Genomic DNA, 14,011 nt, shown 5'->3' with positions numbered 1-14,011 from the left:
CAGGATGAAGACTTGGTTTTAGGGTTCAGGTTAGAAGTGGGTAAGACTTAAGGTTAGCATTTAAGGTAATGGGGGGAGGTAATGCATTATGTCAATGTCTCCGCAGCAGATAGTGGAACAAACGTGTGTGACTGTAAGCATGCGCCAGGATCCACTGATGCTCTATTGGTGATATGGCAGTTTTTCAACAGACTGTACCTGACTGACATGGAGACTCCTCCCACTCAGAAATGGAAGGAGGACTTCCAGACCATGAGGGAGCGGGAGCCTCCCGACTGCTGGGATATGGAGATCGCAGATGGACTCGCTTCCCCCCAAGCTACAGTTCACAAACCCTGGAGAGGAGCTGCCACTTTCATCCCCAAAGTCCCAGTCCCCATCAAGAAACGATCTGCTGACTGCAAACAGGTGAGCTACCTGGCACCTCTGGTCCTGGACTGACACTGCAATTGTGTTTGAAAGGAGGAGTTTTTAAAAAAAAAAAATTTCAGAGTTGTTTGGTTTTTAGGAAACATTTTCTCAACTCTGTCTTTAATTGTTCATTTCTCAAAGTTATTGGACCCTCCTGTAACTTGTCATTTGCAGTTAGGATGGTGTTTACTAGCTAAAGTTAACAAATGTACCGTGGTCAAATGCATGTTTACATCCTGCAGCTTTAATTTGCGCACAGAGCCACACAGCATTAGTTAGTGACCACGTTTGAAACTGGAAGAAAGCGTCTAACGGAGTTCACTGACCTGAGGGACTGCAACAAAATCTTACTGGTGTTTCTGGACATGCGTTTGTCACATCTTCTGCCCTCAATGTTTTTGGGGATGCTGCTCTGTGCATAATTTTTAGGGATGGACCTGCTTCAAGCCTGAACCACCGGCTTTATTCAATTTGCGCTCTGCTTTCAAGTATTTTGCCCTACAGTTCAATTCAATTTTATTTATATAGCGCCAAATCACAACAGTTATCTCACAGCGCTTTTCATAAAAGAGCAGGTCTAGACCGTACTCTATGATGCTATTTACAGAAGCCCAACAGTTCCCACTAAGAGCAGCACTAGGAGACAGAGGCAAGGAAAAACTTCCTTTTAAGAGGCAGAAACCTCGAGCAGAACCATGACTCAGGGTGGGCGGCCATCTGCCTCGACCGGTTGGGTTGAAGGAGGGAGAGCAGGAGAGGAACACAGAGAAAAAGAGAGGGATGTAAGGAGAGAGGGGAGGGAGGCAGTCTACACAATATACACACAGAGGTACAGACAGTAAAGGTGATGTTGCTATAGACTAAATGAGAAATGGTACAGATATTTATAGTAGTGTTAATGGTAACAATCGTAATGTTAATGATTATAATAACAATAGGACTAGTAACAATAGTTGTAGCAGAGGGTGTCGAGCAGGAACACGGGGGCAGCAGGTGACCTGCAGCCACAGATCCAGACTCCACAGCTCCAGAGCCAGAAAACCTGCAGGAAGTGATGAGAGGAGAGGGACAAGAAAGCACAAGACTACCAGAAAGGGGAGAAGTTGTGTTAGTAACATGCAATAATGGGATGAGATTGCATACAGAGGGAGAGAAAGTAGAGGAGAGAGGAGCTCAGTGCATCATGGGAAATCCCCCGGCAGTCTAGGCCTATAGCAGCATAACTAAGGGATGGTTCAGGACTCACCTGAGCCAGCCCTAACTATAAGCTTTATCAAAGAGGAAAGTCTTAAGCCTACTCTTAAATGTGGAGATGGTGTCTGCCTCCTGAACCCAAACTGGAACCTGGTTCCACAGGAGAGGAGCTTGATAGCTGAACGCTCTGGCTCCTAGTCTACTTTTGGAGACTCTAGGAACCACAAGTAACCCTGCATTCTGGGAGCGCAGTGCTCTGGTGGGGTAGTAAGGTACTATGAGCTCTTTAAGATAAGATGGTGCCTGACCATTAAGAGCTTTGTAGGGAAGAATGATTTTTAATTCTATTCTGGATTTTACTGGAAGCCAATGCAGAGAAGCTAAAACAGGAGAAATATGATCTCTTTTCCTGGTTCCTGTCAGAACACGTGCTGCAGCATTCTGGATCAGCTGAAGAGTCTTAACGGACTTTTTCAAGCAGCCTGATAATAAAGAATTGCAGTAATCCAGCCTAGAAGTAACAAATGCATGGACTAGTTTTTCTGCATCATTTTTAGACAGGATGTTCCTGTTTTTCGCAATATTACACCGGTGAAAAAAGGCGGTCCTTGAAATTTGCTTAATGTGAGACTTAAACGACATGTCCTGATCAAAGATAACTCCAAGATTCCTCACAGTGGTGCTGGAGGCCAGGGCGATGCCATCAAGGGAAACTATATCTTTAGATAATGCGTCAAGGAGGTGCTTAGGCCCAGAACAATAACTTCAGTTTTATCAGTTTAACATTAGAAAATTACAGGTCATCCAGGTTTTAACATCCTGAAGGCACATTTGAAGTTTAGCTAACTGATGAGTTTCATCTGGTTTGATCGATAGATATAACGGAGTATCATCTGTATAACAATGAAAGCTTATGGAATATTTCCTGATAATATTGCCTAGAGGATGCATATATAAAGTGAAGAGGATTGGTCCGAGGACAGATCCTTGTGAAATCGATCTGATAAATAGGACTTAAACCAGCTTAGAGCGGTTCCTTTAATGCCAATGAAATGTTCCAGTCTCTGCAATAGGATCTGATGGTCAATGGTATCAAATGCAGCACTAAGATCTAATAAAACCAGTACAGAGACGAGAGAAGTCCTTTGTCTGATGCAATAAGGAGGTCATTAGTAATTTTCACCATTGCTGTCTCTGTGCTATGATGAGCTCTAAATCCTGACTGAAAATCCTCAAATAAACTATTGCTTCCCTAAATCTTGATTTTTTTTCCAGAACTTTTATACAATCATTATTGACTGTAGATTCTAAAGTTGGAAAACTGTCAATTCCTAAATATTTTAGATATAGATTGACGTACTTTTTGAGCAAGAGGTTCAATGGATAAAGTGTGAAGTGCAAACATTGCCTGATAACACCAATGCACATGGGTTTGCATACAAAACTTTAATATACTTAATGAATTGTTCACCAAGCCCCATGTGATCTAATAAGGCCCAAAGGTAATCCCATTCAAGTCTATCAAAGGCCTTTTCTGCGTCAAGCGTTAAAATTCCGCATGACGTCAGAAAGTCTGACGACTTAGAGGTAAAATAGAGGATGTTTAATAATCTTCTCATTTTATCTGAGCTAAAATGGCCTTTCACAAAACCTGTTTGATCACAGTGAATAAGATTCCCAAGATGTTTATTTAAACGGCACGTTAAAACTTTAGCATAAATCTTCATATCAACATTAAGTAATGATACAGGCCGGTAACTAGCACACGATATTGGATCTTTGTATTTTTTGAGAAGCAGGGATATTAATGCTGTATTTGTTTGCTTTAGAAAATATCCTCTTCTAATAGATGTATTTATCATTTCTAAAAGCATAGGACCTAATTCAGACCAAAAATTGATATAAGTCTCAATGGGAATACCGTCTGGGCCAGGAGATTTTCCCAACTTCATTTCTTGTACTGAGTCCCATAGTTCTTTTAAGGAAATATTTCCTCCGAATTCGACTGCTTCTATTTCAGATAGAAGGAAATTTTTGTATCTCTCTATTAAATATCATATCAGACTTATAGAGATCTTTATAAAATCAAAGGCTGCATTAATTTCTATTGGAGTAGTTACAATATTTCCACCTGAAGATTGTATTGCAGAAATGCAAGCCCGCCGTTCGTTAGAACGAAGCCGAAGGGCTAGCTGATGCGAGGGCCTGCTAACATTAAAATAATGATGTTGTCTGGATTTTTGAATTAGGAACTCAGCTTTTACTCTAAATAGTGAGTTGAGCTCACTTTTCACCAAACTAAGCTGACCTGTTCGTAAAGAATAAAAGGAGTTTTGTTGTGCTCTTTCCAAGGATGCCAGCTGCTTCTCCAACTTAACAATTCTTTGCTGACGAGAGCGATTTTGAAAGGAGGCAAATGATGTGACATTATCTTTTATAAATACTTTGATCGCCTCCCAGATAAACCTGAAATCTTCCACTGAGTCCAAATTGAGAGAAATAAATTCAATCAATTTGGATTTAAATTGAGAGCAAAAAAATCGTCATTTAATATTAAAGTTGTATTAAACCTCCAACGGGGTACTTTTTGTTTGGTAACTGGTAGTAAAAAATTTGCTTTAATTGCATGATGATCAGACAGTGAAGCTAAAATAATGTCAACTTTTTTTACTTTTTGGCAAAGTGTCTTAGAAGCAAAAATATAATCTATTCTTGAATATGATTTGCCTATTGGAAAAAAAAGTATACTCTTTGGCCACTGGATTATAAAATCTCCATAAGTCTGACAAATTAAGATCTAGCATGCACTGCTGCAAGGCCTTGGAGCAGGATAACTGGGAACTGCTTGCTGAAGGGTTTGATTTATCCAACATAGGATTTATTATGGCATTCATATCTGCTCCAATAATTAAATAATACACTGACAAGTTCATCAGCATATTTTTTAATGATACCACTTAATTTCTATACAATCCAATACCAAGTAATACCCACGCTAGTATTGCCGATACTTATACCGATACCAATACTTTTTAGGGATCCTAGCAGCGAAGCTGCTGGAGCCCTATTGATATTGTTCTCATTATTAGGGTTCAAACCGCGAAGCGGTAGAACCCTTCTATGTTTGTATGTTTTAGTTATTATTAAGAGTGAGCTGTAGCTCTCATATTTTAGTTGCCTCCCATTTTCGGCATCTATCAAAATGTACATCATGTTCAGCAGATTTATGCTATTACTTTTATTGCTGATATGTGTAATGGTTGATTTTATATTAATATTTTTATGTGAAAAAAAATGAATAGGTTTCAATGGGAGCATAAGCTCAACTGTTTTCCAACCTACTAAACTTTAATAGCTAAATGCTCTGGCATATGGGCAGCTACAGACTTCATTTGAGCTGTTGCAGAAAATTTACGGAAAAGATGATCTTGTAGTTGTATTTGGTGTTTGCTAAAAAATGTTTAGTTTAGGAGCTGCGTTCTTCCAAAGTGAAGGGTTTTACATCTTTTAGCAGACATGTGTCATGTGATTACTTAGAGTGGAGACAGGAGGATTTGGTAGACCAGATTTTTTTGTAAACTACTGCCTGTTGCGTATATTTATCTCCATAAATACTGTTAGATCCCGAGTTACCCCTGTTCAGGAGGTCCTGGACCAGCTCTCCGTCTTAAAGGGTCCGATCCTCTAGGCCTATGGGTATTACCCTATTAGGTATAACTGAGGACTGTTTAAGCTGGTGTCGAAGAGATTCGCCTAGCTTCTAACTGTCTTCTTCCGAACGCCTACCCTGCTTACTCTGAAATGGCACCTGACTGAATAGCCTTAGAGCCAAATACCACCCCAGCCACGCCAGTTAACGACAGCTCTCTTCTCATTGATCAGTGCACTTGGTATAGTTGCTAGGGTTGTGTTTAGTGGCCAGGAAAATAGGCATCAAGGATAAGTTAATTTCATTGGCTAGAGCCACCTATAAGAACCTTAAAGATGTTAAACACACTTTACCTAATGAATTACTACCTTAATGAAGAAATAAGTTAAATGTCTACTACTTGTACTTTAAATGCAGTGATTATATATTTTATTGCAAAATTAAGCAAGGGCAAGCATACAACTTAAACTGATTAAAACTTGAATAAACTGATAAAATCTCTAAAATTCAAAACCTGATTGTGATAGTTGAGCTTGAGTATTTTTGTTGTCTACTTTTTGGAGAGAAAGGGAGGGGAAGGAGCTGTCCCGGCCGGTGAAATCCTTCCTCCGCTGCTGGGCTGATGACCCTGGTAGAAAGTTGAGGCTTTGTCCAAAGCCCTCAAATTGTCTTCAAAACTCTTAAGTCTTCATTGTTCAGTTGGTTTGGTCGTTGTGGTTACCCTCTGTTGCTCAATCTCTTGAAGTCCCCTGAAGAATCTCTGAAGTGGTCTCTAGTTGTTTGCTGTTCAAATCCCCATCTCTTGTCTTGGGCTCTTGGTCCGGTGCGGTGATGGTCTTGCTCCGAGTCCGATGCCTCTTGAGATCTGCCGAGGAATAACCCCGATCTCTCTCTGACTCCTCTTTATATATCCTACTCCGTAGCTGAGTTTCTTTGTCAAATCAGCCACCACCCTTTTCCTGTCTACGTGACTACTGTCACATAGCTTGATCATTCTTTAATTCAGTTGGGCCAGAGATGTCCTTGTTTGGTCATTTCCTTTCCCCCTGCTGACCCTTCTCTCCCAATGACTCATAGTCATAAGACCGTTACACCCATCTCAGTCTTTCATAGTCAATTCAACATGTCTCAACATGTTCCTTCATTTTTCTTACATTTTTCTTATTCTTTCCACACACACATTTTAATCAATACTATTAAAATCATGATCTCCTTCATTTCATTTTGTAGTAAATCATATTCTTTTCATTTCTTAGTTGATTACCGTATGGTTGTTACATCAATACATTACACATGGTACTTCTACACAATCAGTTGGAAAGTACCTGACACTCTTTTGGTTATTATACTCATTCGTGTTATTCAGTTGGAAAGTACCTTACAGTCCCATGGCTGTAGTGAGCCATTGTTTGGTTATTATAGAGCGCTGGGATCTCAACCTATTTGACAGTACAAAAAAGGCACCAAAATGTAGCCATATGCCTTTTCTCAAAATATCAAAATTTGCTCAGTGGAGGTTTACTTTTTTAACTGTGAACCTTAATTGATTGGAAAGTTTCAGTTGTCCTTCATTCACACCCTGTTGTAGCTGCAAGCTGAGGTCTCCCCCTGTCACTAATTCTTTAACTTGCTGTATCTTCCTCCCTGTTTGGAGTTTGCACACATGATGTATATTTTTATGCTCAGCTACTCAAGCACTAATTAAAAAGCTGACTGAGCCAACTGATAGCTGAAAAGATTTTTTTCAGCAAATACACATTTTGTATCAACAAAGGATCAAATTGTGTCTCTCCTAGCAAGCTGGCTGCTGGTGCAGTTAGTTAGACTTAAGTCTGTGGTGTAGTCTGTGGTGTGGTCGTATTCCAGTTGTGAGTTCAAATCCTGCAGCAGTGAGAGTTGGTTTCAACTTTAAACACTTGCATGGTGTTTGAATTTAATGATAATAAACTAAAGATGTCACCTAACTTAAAACACCAAAATGGTAGCTGAAAAGCTTTTTTTTTTTTTTTAAAGCAAATGCACTTTTCCATCAACAAATGATCAAATTGTGGCTTCGTCAGATGTCTCCCTGTATAGCCTGCTTGATTAGTGCGCTGGTTTTGCACCCATCTCTTTTCATTCAGACACTTTCAGACATTCAGATTTGAATCCCACCTCCGGCAGCAGAGATAAATGCTTTAAACTTCAAACACCTGTGTTCAGTTCAGTTCCCACCGACTTGCAGTTGTCACTTGTGTATGTTGTTAGTTTTTCTATATAAAGTTATTGTATACATGGAATAAGTTTTCATAAGATTAGTTGCTTCTGTGTGGCAGACACCGCACACCCCTACGGAAGGAGCGGCGCCTCACCCTGGGCCCGTAAGCTTGCTAACAGACATTCTTTCTCTTTCCAAAGAAGGTTAATGTCAAGAGCAACTGGACTTGGTTGAAGATACTAGAAGACGTTTCGTCCCTCATCCAAAGAACTTCTTCAGTTCTGAGTGACTGGTAGGGAAACTACAGTTAGGGAAACTATTTAACCTCTGTGGGGTCGTTTGCCAGGATTGTCGATACCGCTGGTTCGTTAGTGTTCCTGGCTGTTGTAACAACAGTCGTTATGGTCATTAGGTCTACCTGAGGCAAAGACTGAACGACCATCGTTGGCATCCTCACCTGAAGCCAATAGGTTACGTTTGTTGAGTTTTCTGGGAAGTGACTGCATTGTAAGTGGGAGATATGTGCTGCCGTAGACCCTCTCCTCTGTTCAGTGATGGCTTCTCAACCCGGGTGTAGATGGCTTCCTTGACACCTCTTTCAAACCATCCATCTTCTCTGTCTAAAATGTGCACCTGGTGGTCCTCAAACGAGTGTCCTCTGTCCTTCAGATGTAAGTAGACTGCAGAGTCTTGACCTGAGGAATTAGTCATTCTGTGTTGAGCCAATGCCTTTGTGTAGTGGTTTAGTCTCCTCAATATACAGGTATGTGTATTCCTCACTGCATTGGAACATGGCTCCTATTCTGGCTCTCTTACCTCTCCTCTGGGGCGATCACAGCACCCGCTGTGGTGCCTGCATGCCTATTGAGCAGTAGTACTGATGTCCCAGTTCAAAGTAAAACTCAATTAGCTGATCCACACTGGGGCAAGGGCTAGGAGCAGCTGAGTGGAAATAGACACAGTTATGGCTCAGAAGAAATTAAACAAAAGTAGTCCTCAAAAATATTCTCCTTCGGGGGCTCCATATGGAATACAGTCTTTGTTAATGTTATTTGTTGCCCAGTAGCAGTCCTGTATTTTGAAATTTGACGGAGGGCTGTTACATTTGTTAAGAAGACTTTGCTTTTTACGACCATTGCAGGGATATTATACACATTCTGACATGAATAATATAATTCAATTCAATTTTATTTATATAGCGCCAAATCACAACAACAGTTATCTCACAGCGCTTTTCATAAAAGAGCAGGTCTAGACCATACTCTATGATGCTATTTACAGAAGCCCAACAGTTCCCACCAAGAGCAGCACTAGGCGACAGAGGCAAGGAAAAACTTCCTTTAAGAGGCAGAAACCTCGAGCAGAACCATGGCTCAGAGTGGGCGGCCATCTGCCTCGACCGGTTGGGGTGAAGGAGAGAGAGAGAGAGAGAGAAAGAAAAAGAGAGGGATGGAAGGAGAGATTTGATTTTTAACACACTTTTATTACAAAATCATTTCACAGTATATTTACATTACAATATGCATAAATATTAAGAGCAGCCCCAACTCACAATAAATGTGCAAAAAACAAGTCACCTTCAAATACATAGCACAATGCCTCATTGCAACACCAAATACATTAAAAGGTAATGAGATCATCCATATGCTTGTAAAAAGCAAAATCAATCAATATCCTAGCTTTCAACATGTTTGAAAACATAGCAACTACATTCTGCTCAGAATTTTGCTTACAGAGACCGTCACAACACTCAGTCAACAAAGTTCTTTCTGTTGTATTAAGAAGCGTCTGCCATTTCACCAATAGCTGCGCAACTAGACGGGTTGATCGAATTCCCAGATGTTGAGCCGTCGCTTCTTCATTCTTAAAATCAAGTCCTGCTATTTACAGTAATTGCCTCAAAGTGGTGATTTTACTGTCAATGAGTGTTTTGTTAAGTCCTGGGAAAAGGCCACCGGCAGACACATCCAGACGTGCTCCACGAACTATAGACTCTTCCAATAGCCAATGAAGTGATTGTGAACCCTCTGCTTTTTTAAAAACAAAAAGACTCCAGACCTTAAGAAGGTTCTTATAAAACACTGGTAGACCAGAAGTGTTCAATTTCGTAGGGTCCAGAAAAAAAATAGTTTTGTCCAAACCCAGATCCTCAAGATCACGTAAAATAACATATGCAACAGAACACCATTTATATTCAGCTGAACCAACTAGAAGTTTTTGTATGAGTTGCAACCGAAAAGTTGCGATTCTGCTGTGAAGATGTATTAGGCCATGTCCACCCTCCTCCTTAGGCAAGAATAACACACTCTGTGGGACCCAATGCAATTTATCCCAGAAGAAATCTACTAAAATAGTCTGGATTTTCACTAACAGATGTGAGGGAGGATCAATACATGCAACCTTATGCCACAGTGAAGAAGCAACTAAATTATTTATAATTAAAATATGCCCTCTATATGACATCTTTGGAATTAACCATCTCCATTTATCCAGACACTTTGGACGTCACCAAGATACACTCCTAAGTATTTAAACCCTGATTTTCCCCAACCTAAACCTTCAGGGAGATCTGGTCTCCCACCTGCCCATTTACCCAATAATAAAGTTTCACTCTTACTCCAGTTTACACTTGCAGAAGATAAACCTTTAAAAACGTTAAGTAAACCTAACAGAACCTGTATGTCACTTTGCCTATTAACCATTACTATGACATCGTCGGCATAAGCTGACAATATAATGTTATTTTTACATTTTGGCAAACATATACCTTGAAGTTTAACCCGTATCTGTTGTAAAAGTGTCTCTATTGCCAAAGAGTAGAGCATACCAGACAATGAGCACCCCTGCCTTACACCTCTATGAGCTTTAAAAGGAGCACATAAACCACCGTTCACCTTAAGAATACTCTCAATGCCACTGTAAAGAACTTTAATATGATTTATAAAATTTTGACAAAACCCAAAAGCCTCTAAAACTCTCCACAAATAGCAAAACTCAACACGGTCAAATGCTTTCTCCTGATCCAATGAGATTAACCCACAATCTAAATTTAACATCTTGGAGACCTCTACAACATCACGAATCAATGAAACATTGTCAAATATTGACCTACCAGGAACACAGTAGGTCTGGTCAGGATGAATGACACCATCCATCACTCCTGCTAACCTGTTAGCCAGCGTTTTCGAGAGCAGTTTGTAGTCGCTGCAGAGTAGTGATACGGGCCGCCAGCACTTTATATCTGTAAGGTCGCCTTTCTTGGGCAGGAGGGTTAGCACTGCTCTACGGCAGCTCAGAGGCAGCTGGCCTTCAGCCAAGCTTTCATTCAAAACCTCCAGAAGGTCCTCACCTAGTTCTGACCAGAAAGACTTATAAAAATCTACTGGCAGGCCGTCAATGCCCGGCGCCTTTCCAGACTCCATTCCTTGGAGGGCCTTGTACAATTCGCCCACGCTCAAAGCACCAGAGATTTCAGTATTGACTTCCTCAGACACCTGGGGTAAGTTGTTGAAAAAATCACTGTCACTCTTGTATTCCACCCCAATCTCATTTTTCTACTGGTTTTCATAAAACACAACTGCTCTCTTTCGAATGTCTGCAGGGTTTGTCAATAGTCCTCCAGACTCGGAGCGCAGAGCATGAATGACTCTGCTCTGACTGTTCTTTCTCTCCAAGTTAAAAAAGAACCTGGATGGAGCATCCATTTGGTCCACACTCTGGAACCTCGACCTGACCAGAGCCCCCTGTGTTTTAATGCCCAGTAAATCAGCCAACTGTGTCCTTTTAATTGACAAAGAATCTAGATAACCCTGACCACCAGTCGACTCAACTAAATCTTGAAGTTTTAAAATGTTGGTCTCCTAGTGATGTTTCGAGTATACTGCAAACAGAACTGCTTTATTTGGGCTTTCCCAAAATCCCACCACTGCCGTAGAGAATTAAAAGACCCCTTTACAGTTCTGAACTCATCCCAAAACAGCTTAAACATACTTTTCAAATACCTGTCATTTAACAAAGTGGTATTTATCTGCCAGTATGCACTCCTTGGTTTAATGGAGTTTAAAAACACAGAACACTGCACCATACTGTGATCAGAAAAACACAGTGGAGTAATTAAACATTTTCTTACTATGTTAAAGTGATTTAAAACATAGAACCAGTCCAATCTTGCCAGCGAAATCACGCTGTCACGAACACGAGTCCAAGTATATTGCTTTTGTGTCTCGTGAAGCTGCCTCCAAACATCACAAAGCTCATGCATTTTGACAAGCTGAACCAAACGATTACGAGAGGGCAAGTGAGGTTCAATATGATTCCTGTCCAAGTTTGACAATGTACAGTTAAAGTCACCACCCAAGAATAAATATTCTTCGACACAGCATTTTTGTAAAACTGAACACAAAGTATTTAAAAACAACATTCTTTCTATTTGTGCAGTTGGAATGTACACACAAATAAAAACAAATATATAATTCTCAAAAATGGCTCTTACTTTTAATAGTCTACCTTTAACTACTTCGTCAACCTGGTAAGACGTCGGACTAAAGCTCTTAGCAAAAAGAAGAGAGACCCCTCCACTAAGTGAGGTGTTATGGCTCAACACAGAAACCCCATCCCACTCCTCAGCAGCATTCCTCAAATCACTATGCATTTCTTGCAACATAACAACATCTACTCTTTTTTGTTTAACCACTTCAAAAATTCCTGCTCTTTTTCTCAATTCCCTTGTTCCATTTACATTCAAAGTCGCAATATTCACTTCACTCATGCTTGGAGAAATGAAAGAGATTAAGAAACAAATCAGCACTCCACACACACACACCACATTACTAGCCAGGCTATACTCTCTCACTACCTTCATTGGCACTATCAGAAGTGAGTTTTCTCACAATCTTTTTTAGTCGATATATCTGCTTATTTGTAAACAAACCTTCCGACATAAAAAACCCGGTTTTCTCAACAAACTGCTTTGTGTCTGAAAAATAATTATTTACACAGACCCCTCTCTTGTTCTTAGTAGCTTTTAAAAAAAGTTTAATGTCATCTACTTCACAACCTCGACTAGAGAAGTCACCCTGAGAGAGACTGACACTAGAATCAGAAGACTCACTGTCACTTTCACCATAACAATCCTCCACGTCAGCTTTCTTAGCTCTCACTTTATGAAACTTGTCAGATGTTTTCCTTTTTGACGGAACTTTGAAATCACTCTGCTCTGTCTCCATTTCAATGCCATCACAAAACGAATCAGGCAGTAAAACATTAGGTGCACTATCACTTTTTTGCATATTCAATTTGTGAGAACGAATAATCAATGTTTCAGCATCACCCGGCCTATTTTCCTCAACCACATCTGTGGTGTCATTTACCTGTATCGCCGCACTCTCGGCCGCGGCCGGATTCTCCTCAGCCATTTTAGACGGACCAGCCTCAACCGGCTCACTAACATTAACAATGTCAACCGTCGCTGAAACGTTTTCCTGATTTTTACCAGGACAAGCACCAATTAAATGGCCCACTTCACCACACTTAAAACATTTCATCTTGTCCGTAGTAGCATAAATAACGTAATCGAACTCGTCAACTTTGAGATGCAATGAAAGATCTAGATCCTCATCATCTTTTAGGATCATGTAAATAAATCTCCTAAATGAAACCACATGTTTCAAAAGAGGAGATCCACTTCCAATTTGTATCTTTTTAATAGGTGACACCAATTTACCATATCTTGATAAAATTCTCACCAAAGTTTCGTCACTTATGAAAGGCGGAACGTTCGAGTAAAAAGATTCTCAATAACTATACCAGTCTCAACTAACTCATTTGCATTTTCAACAGAGCTAAGAAAGATGACAGTGGCACTGTTCATTCTAGAGGCCGACATGATATGCTCATGCCCAACAACCTCTCCTGCAGCCAGGCAACAGTCTTCCACGCTCACCGCGGACACCACTTTCAATCCATGGCGCCGCGTGAGTTTACTCAAACCTTGCATACGTGGGTCCGTCATGCTGCCCGCATAGAAAAACGGTAGCACGCGGCCCAAACAAACAGACAAATCACCACTTTTTAGCAATAACCCATGCAAAAAATAAAAGTAAGAAAGAGAAAGAAAGATTCACTCACAAGCTCCGATTAACTCACAAACGCTCCGCTCACAATCAACAGTCACACGTCACACCGGAAGTGAGAGATAGAGGCGAGAGAGATGGAAAGAGAGAGAGATAGAGAGAGATGGAAGGAGAGAGGGGGAGGGAGGCAGCCTACACAATATACACACAGAGGTACAGACAGTAAAGGTGATGTTGCTATAGACTAAATGAAAAATGGTACAGATATTTATAGTAGTGTTAATGATTATAATAATAATAATAACAACAATAGGACTAGTAATAATAGTCGTTGCAGCAGAGGGTGTCGAGCAGGAACACGGGGGCAGCAGGTGACCCGCAGCCACAGATTCAGACTCCACAGCTCCAGAGCCAGAAACACCTGCAGGAAGTGATAGGAGGAGAGAGGAGAGGGACGAGAAAGCACAAGACTACCGGAAAGGGGAGAAG

The 14,011-nt window shown here is 40.6% G+C and overlaps 1 protein-coding gene across 3 annotated transcripts in view; it reads left to right on the top strand.

The window, feature by feature from the left end:
* Positions 1-14,011, top strand: part of caprin2 (caprin family member 2) — a 34,659-nt gene that overhangs the window by 6,423 nt on the left and 14,225 nt on the right. For 2 of the 3 annotated variants that reach the window (XM_046072245.1, XM_046072243.1), the window contains exon 9: positions 181-408. In XM_046072245.1, the coding sequence (XP_045928201.1) occupies positions 181-408 (228 nt within the window). The remainder of the gene's footprint in view (positions 1-180; positions 409-14,011) is intronic. The other variant, XM_046072244.1, reaches the window with a different exon arrangement.

This window comes from Micropterus dolomieu, linkage group LG16 (genome assembly GCF_021292245.1).
Source record: "Micropterus dolomieu isolate WLL.071019.BEF.003 ecotype Adirondacks linkage group LG16, ASM2129224v1, whole genome shotgun sequence".
Taxonomy (NCBI): Eukaryota; Metazoa; Chordata; class Actinopteri; order Centrarchiformes; family Centrarchidae; genus Micropterus; species Micropterus dolomieu.
The sequence above is the reverse complement of the archived record's forward strand: the minus strand, read 5'-3'. Positions and strand labels throughout refer to the sequence as shown.